Source organism: Geotrypetes seraphini, chromosome 1 (assembly GCF_902459505.1).
Source record: "Geotrypetes seraphini chromosome 1, aGeoSer1.1, whole genome shotgun sequence".
Lineage (NCBI taxonomy): Eukaryota > Metazoa > Chordata > Amphibia > Gymnophiona > Dermophiidae > Geotrypetes > Geotrypetes seraphini.
The window spans coordinates 491,328,823-491,336,353 of NC_047084.1; the positions used below are offsets into that span (position 1 = coordinate 491,328,823).

At 44.7% G+C, this 7,531-nt stretch overlaps 1 protein-coding gene across 1 annotated transcript; it reads right to left on the reverse strand.

Moving 5' to 3' along the window:
• Positions 1 to 226: 226 nt before the first annotated feature.
• C1H9orf40 (chromosome 1 C9orf40 homolog) lies at positions 227 to 7,531 on the reverse strand. Its single transcript, XM_033956718.1, has 2 exons — positions 7,155 to 7,531; positions 227 to 897 (listed from the first exon to the last, which is right to left on the reverse strand). Exons 1-2 carry the CDS (start codon positions 7,440 to 7,442, stop codon positions 736 to 738), a joined length of 450 nt encoding a protein of 149 aa, XP_033812609.1. The 5' UTR covers positions 7,443 to 7,531; the 3' UTR covers positions 227 to 735.

Sequence of the window (7,531 nt, forward strand, 5' to 3'; positions counted from 1 at the left end):
CATCCATCTAACTTTCTGAATAATTTTCTTCTAGGTCTTATTGCTTCAAATCATGTGTTCTCATCACTCCCAACCAGCTTACCACAAGCCAATACAGAGATGAGCTAAGAAATTCAAAAGTTTTGATGACCTGAAGCTTCACTAAAATTCTGTGTTTAGTTTGACCATCTGTAGTTAGATACTGCCTTAGGCGTATTGCTACCCTTTTAAAAGCAGCACTATAATGTTCATTTCCATCATAATTTTAGCTTTATTTTTTTGTTTTGCACTGTAGCACAACTGTACTAAAGTTTGTTTATTTAGACCATCACTAGGCCCCTGCACCAACAGATTTTCTTCTGTACATATTTCATAGCAAAATACATAGAGTATAAACACTTACAAAACTGGAAAATAATACTCCACATATGCTAGGAAAGCTTTTCTTTGTGTGGTATATGGGTGTTAGGTTTTTAAATTACATGTAGTTTCCTCCTGTTTCATTTATGGCTCTCCCAACAGTTCCTTTTGCTGGCTTTAAAGTCTGGAGGTCAAGTTGTACTTTTCTCCTCCTTTCTGCAAATCAGGCCTAGTGTATCCACAGTTATTCAAGTGACACAAACAAGCCTGGAGCTAAGTCCAGGACTTTCAGAAATGTTTTTCCTCAGTGATGCTGGTAAATAAGTATTGTGCCCAAACAAGTGGAAAGAAACTTATTCTGTACCAGTATCATTCCATTAAATCCGCCACAACACGTCAACTCTCCATGGTCATCTCCGTTCCTTCAGCGCTGCTTAAAGCTGTTTCTTCTGCCATGCTTTCTCCATCCAGACCCAGGAGATCAGACAAATCGAGCTTGGGTAATGGGGTTCTCCAGTACTGAAATGAACTAAACTGACCAAAGTCTTCCTCTTGCTTCTAAAGCATACAAAACAAAAGAAAAACAATATATTATTGAACTATTTATTGGTGGAAGGAGGACACGCTCTTTTAATTGATTGGAATCTATTGGTATCTCGGGAAATGTCTTTATTTCTGAAATTATACATGAAAACCAATTGGACTTTATGCCTGAGCAGATGGTTGGGGACAACATGTGTAGGCTGGTTAATTTAAGTAGGCCTGTAATTGAGAAGTCACAATGATATTATTAACTAATGATGCTGAGAATGCCTTTGATTGGATGGAATGGCCTTTTATGAAGGTTGTTCTCAGGAAGTTTGGATTTGGCCCTAATTTCAGATGTTGGACTGATGTCCTGTTTCAGTCCCTCTCTACTTTTTGCCTTGACCACCGAACCTCTGGTTGTCAGAATCAGAATGAATGGGTATTATCTACAGTCTACTGGTAAGAGTCACTGAATTTAAAATTTTCCTTTTTGCTAACAATATACATTGACAGTTTGGGTGAAATTAAGGCATATTGACATCTCTCAGGTTTTAAAATTTACTTTAAGTAAATTGGAACTGCTGAATATAAATCAATCTTGAAGATATGGCAATTCTGATCAGCAGATTCCCATTTTAGGTCTCCAAAAGCTCAATCAGATACTTTGGAATCTAGATAAGGAGTGAAATTCACCAGTTGATTGACTTCCTTTCACTGTTTCAATGACTAGGGGAAGAACTTGAATCTCTGTGTATGGAGGAGGGGGGATAGTTGAAATTAAAATGATGCTTCTCCCTTGGCTCTTGTATGTGGTTGTTGCATACTTTCCCCTTACCCATCCCTATAAGTATACTAAGGGCCTTGAACAGAAAGTTATTTGTCCTATGATGAAGTATAGACTCCATAGATTGGCCCGACAGATCATGGTGGAAGTGTGACAGAGGGAACAATTAAAAGTCCTTGATTGTAACGCCCCACCCCCCACCAGCAATGAGTTAGAACGGAGCAAATGACTACTAGAGTTGACCATTAGTGTATACTATTTCAACTAGGCAGTGAACTCATGGAGTCAGTTTGGTGCTCCTCATGAACTAGGCTTGAAGGACAGTGCAGAGATCCCTGCTTGAAGTGAAGAGAATGTCAAAACTAGCTTCTCTTGAGACCTTGCCTTTAGATGCCCTATCCATATCTAGGCAAGGGATCCATAGGTGGGCAGGGTTGTTGGGCTTGTGTTCTTCGGTTCAGCTTTATGACTAGTATGATGTGTTGCAATCTTGTGTTTCATTGTAGGAAAATTTGGCTTTAACAATAAAAGTTATCTATATCTGCATATTACACCTTATTTGAATACCCAACTGGTATAATAAGATATGGAGCAAGAATTAAAATTGTTCAAAGCAGGGGAAGGGCTAGTCAGAAGGGATTGCTTACAAAGTTTTATGGGGCATGTACTGATGGTGATTGGACAGGACTAGGAACGGTATATTTTCTGTGACTGGACCACATGAGTAGAATAAGATGCTTTCAGAGCTGAAAAAAAAAACAACCAACAAATTTGTCTTTTTTAAGCAAAAGCTCCAACAGTATATGTTAGATCTGGCTTTTCCATAGTTTTGAGGCATTCTAATTTAATCTTTGAACTTAGACTGAATAACTATTTTTTGTATGTATTTTTTTATTGTTTTTGTACATTGTGTATTTTTTTGCTCTCTATCTCGGATAAAGGTAGATTATAAAAATTAAATTAGAACTATAAACTATGTCTACTAGGGTACAGGGAAAGCATTTAGAAAGCTGGGAGCAAGACTCAAGACTATTTTCTTGGATTTTGAAGGCTAGGGTAAGGTCTTCCAGACAATACATAAGACTTCCATATCTATTGCTCTCATGGCAAATAAGTCAAATTACCTTCCTGTTGGTACATGACCCCACACAGGCTTCATATTTATCTGCAGGTTGGTGATCAGTGTTGGCAGGGGTATGGGCAGCAGGGCACCGTGAAATAAAATTGGTAACATTGGATAAGGTGTATATCTAGGATTAAATTGATGTGCCTCCCTCAGTTCCTGCATACGGGTTGTGAGTCAGTGTTCCCGCTAAGCTGTGCTGGCCTGCGCTCGCGCACAAAATATTACATCGCAGCGCACAAGTTTCTCTTCACAGCGCACACACGCGTCGCAAAGGTAAGGGGAGGTAAGGTAAGGGGACGCATTGGGGGGATTGCACTTCCCCACAATTGCCATGCTTCGGTTCCTCTTCTTCCTTCCTTCCTCCCCCCCCGCGGGACCCTGCGGCACCATCAACTCTTACTCCCTCTAATGTCGGCCCTGCAGCTCCAGACTTCCTCGCACCTTCTCCCCTCCCCCTTTGGATCGCTATTATTTTAAATGTTATAGCCGCGGAGCTGTATCCATCAGTGGAGATGTCTAACCTCGGCCTGCCCCGGAACTCTTACTGCAGCAGCTGCCCGTCTAGGCAGGAACAGGAAGTCACTGTTGCAGTAAAAGTTCCGGGGCAGGCCGAGGTTAGACATCTCCACTGATGGATACAGCTCCGCGGCTATAACATTTAAAATAATAGCGATCCAAAGGGGGAGGGGAGAAGGTGCGAGGAAGGCTGGAGCTGCAGGGCCGACATTAGAGGGAGTAAGAGTTGATGGTGCCGCAGGGTCCCGCGGGGGGGGGGGGGAGGAAGGAAGGAAGAAGAGGAACCGAAGCATGGCAATTGTGGGGAAGTGCAGAGCTGCAGGGAAGAGTGTTGCGGTACCCAGCTGGAGGGAGAAGGAAGATGAGGGAGGGAATTAAAGGAGATGCCAGGGCTTGGAGCGTAGGAGGAAGGTATGCCAGTCGAAGGGAAAAGGAAGGGGGAGATGTGAGAGCATGGAGGGGGAGCGAAAGATGGAAGAAAAGGAAAGGAGAGAGATGCCAGAGAATCAGGGAAGGGGAGATACCAGACTATGAGGAGAGGTGTGGGAGAGGGAAGGCGAGGAGAGAGATGCCAGACCAATGGGGTGAAAGGAGAGATGGAAGGGGGAGGCATACAGTTTCTGGAAGGGGCATAGAAGGAGAGAAGATGCCATATAGGGGAAGAGAGACGGCAGACAGTGGATGGAAGGAAGAGAGTTACAAGAAGATGAGGAAAGGAGAAACCACAGAAGACAAAGGTAGAAAAAAATTTCTATTTATTTATTGCTTTAGGAGACATGTGTCACTGTTTCTGTGAAGCATTGTATGCAGAGTCCAGCTTCTTGCTGGTTCAATTTAACCTTTGTCTATGTATTTTTATTTTATCCCCCCTTTTACAAAACTGTGAAGCGTTTTTAGCACCAGCCTTGGTGGTAGCAGCTCTGATGCTCAGAATTTTATGAGCATCAGAGCTGTTACCTCCGTAGCTAAAATCCACACTACAGTTTTGTAAAAGAGGGAGGGGTTAGTTTGTGATTACATATTCCTTACTAGGCGAAGGTGTTTTCTGTGTTCTGTGTGTTTTCTGTTAGGATTGACGGTGTAGGATTGATCTGTGCTGGTCTGGCTTGTTTAGTTTTACAATGGGTGTATTGATGTACTGCTCACTGCAATATGTAAGATGCTGCCTTTTCCTAGGTACTCATGTGTGACGTGTGGTTTGTTACTAAAAATCATGTTTTTCTTACAGATGGGGGGGGTGCCAAAAAATGATGGGCCCCGGATGTTACATATGCTAGGTACGCCACTGTATGTAAAGATACCAGAAAGCTGGCGTAGCAAAAACTTCTAAGTTTTGAGTATTTAACCCTCCCACAATCTCACGGGCACTCGTTTCAAGTTTATTGAGATTTTGATTTAAACGCAATATCAAATATTTTCAATGCGTATAACAAAAATAAATTTGGGGAAATAAATAAAACCATTTGAACCAGTGTTCCCGCTAAGCTGCGCTGGCGCACAAAATATTACATCGCAGCGCACACGTTTCTCGTCACAGCGCACAATCGGAAGAGGCGTACGGCAGATGGCAGGGCGGCGAGAGGAGAATCGGGCGAGTTGGCTCATAACTTGCTGGCGCCCGATATTTTTGGCTCACGGTGAAAAAAGTTTGCTCACAACACCCGCCCGCTTAGAGGGAACACTGGTTGTGATAGATTCTCCCCTAGCCCATCTCTTAAAGTGCTTCAAGGGCCCTGACCAGAAAGCTGTAGATTCCTGAGGGTTGCACCGCCTTCTGGGTATGCAGTAGGAGTGTTAGTGGAAATTGTGGAGCAGTAGATGCCTAGGGAACCTAAAATGATCCTCTTGTTACTATTCAGTGGGTGGGATCACTCAACATACCAGCCTGTCTCTGAACAGCATGAGTTGGCCAGGGTGGACTGAATCTAGCCAACTTATATTTTATAGGTTTTGAAATGTTTATTTGAATGATTGCAACAAAATATAATACTATACATGTCTGAAGATATTTGCTACATTTAAACAATGCATAGGTCAGAACCTCCACCGTCTTAAGCTTAACTTTGTTATAGCTGGCTGGAGTAAAGCAAATGTATATGTGTGTGTGGGGGAGGGGAGGTCATTCTGTTACTATGTTTATATGAATATTGTTTGTAGGTGTTGACAGTTGTTACTATGGTTCTTTTTTTTAATCTTTATTAATTTTTCAAACCAAACAACAGTGCAAAACAATATACATACATATAATAATAATCATAATAAGCACTTATAATCAATCAATAACAATACAGAAAAATAAGCCCCCCCATTCCCATCAAATTCTTCCATTAGGGAACAAAAACAAACCCTCCCTCCCACCCTCCCCTGGATGTGTGCGAGCTAAACAACTATAACGAAGCCACAAAAGTATAAAAAGATGAATGCTGATATGCTGGGGCACAATAAGTTATTTCAATTAGTGTGGGTTACTATGGTTCTTTACTAAAACTATTTTGCATTAAAAGACCAGGAGCACAGCAGATGAGTAAGTATGGTCCAAGCTCCAAGGTGTTCAATTCGCTTGACCACAAGGGAATATATCTAACAATCTTATCAAATGAGACTGACTTAACAATGGTACCTCCTCCCTCACCTTGTTGGGTCATACCTGGATAAGAAAATTATCTATATTTGAGTTCAGGATAGCCAGACCCTCTGTGTGAGTGTAAGTACAATATTTCCTTATCCAGCCCAATTTGTGCCCTTGAAAAAAGTGATTGACTTTCAAGTATATCCTTAACTACATTTCTTTACATGTGATTCAAGGCCTTAGGCCACATTCTCGGTGTATCCTGGGATGCACTGGGGAAGGGCCTAAGACTTCTATTAGCCTGGGTACCTAAGGCCCCTCCCATAGAACGGACTTAAGGTATCCAAGCCAATCAGGGCCTTAGGCCCCTCCCCAGTGCACCCCAGGATGAAGAGGCGGGCTTGCAGGCAAGAGGGAGTGGGCATCCCTCTTGCCAGCTTTTACAATTAGGAATGGGGGGGTAGTCTGAGCTGACCCTCCCAGTCCACCAGGGCTGTCTTTTGGGGTCTTGTTGGTGGGGGTGGAGGGAGTGGGGATCGTCATGTAGGCTGGGGAATGTCAGGGGGAGTGTTGAGTGGGTCCAGATGGCCTGGATGCACAACCAGGTTGCTGAGGAGGAGGGAGTGGGCTCTGGGTGTGATGCTGTCGCAGGAGCGGCCATCATCGTTGGTAGGGGGGGTTTCGAGACCCGCAGTTGTCGTCAGGGAGGGAGGGGTGTAGCGGCTTATCATCGCGGAAGGGGAGGAGACTGGTCTGCTCGTTTGGGTAGGGGAGTTTAAATGGGGCAGACACAGTAAGACACGTGACTGGTCAGATTGCTAAAATCATAGCTTTTTTTTTTGAGCATCACGAAGCAATAGTGTATCAATTGCTCGGCTAGTTTGTATGATATTTTAATATTAAAGCATTTATTTGCATGGCAGAATCAGAGAGTATGATGTAGAAACCCACATTTAGCCACGATTGTTAGATGACTGCTGACTTTAGTGCATCTGTCCCTAAATCGGGCCACCTATCTAAGCTGTCTTTTTACCACTGTTCTAATATCTTAGCTTGCACACAGGTGTGTGGCCACTCGCGCTACCACCAGAGGGCGCTGCCCGAGTCCTCTGCGAGAATGCACAGTGGCCGAACCTCCACACGTGGAAGTCGCAACTCTCGGGGCTAGATCCGAGCAGAGTTTTTAGTATTAATTATCTCTCAGGCTCGCGCCAACACCAAAGGGTTAAGATTCCACTGAGCTATCTCCCCAGTAAACGGCACATATCCTGCCCCTTCCCTGTGCTGTGTACCTGCAGCAACCCCAGTTCCTCCCTGCGCTGCCGTTTCTTCTCCCGGGCCGGGTTCCCCCCGCCCGACTCCCGCTTTCTTTTGCCCACGCCGGGGGCTGCGCGGCTCTCATCTCCCTCTTCGCCGCCTGCTCCTCTCCCCGGAACTCGGCCGTACTGCTGCTGCCGCTGTTCAGGTAGGAAACGCTTACAGGGGACGGGGGGCGAAGGCGCCTTTCTCTTCCCCCTACACCTGCCACTGCCCAACTCCTGCTGCTTCCCGGAGGCGACCACCGGCTGCGGGGCGTGCATCAGGACGAACGACTAGAACTCCCGCCGAGGCCGCTCCTCCACACGCATGCGCAGGAAGCCACCACTAACCCGGGCACGGGCGCCCCCCT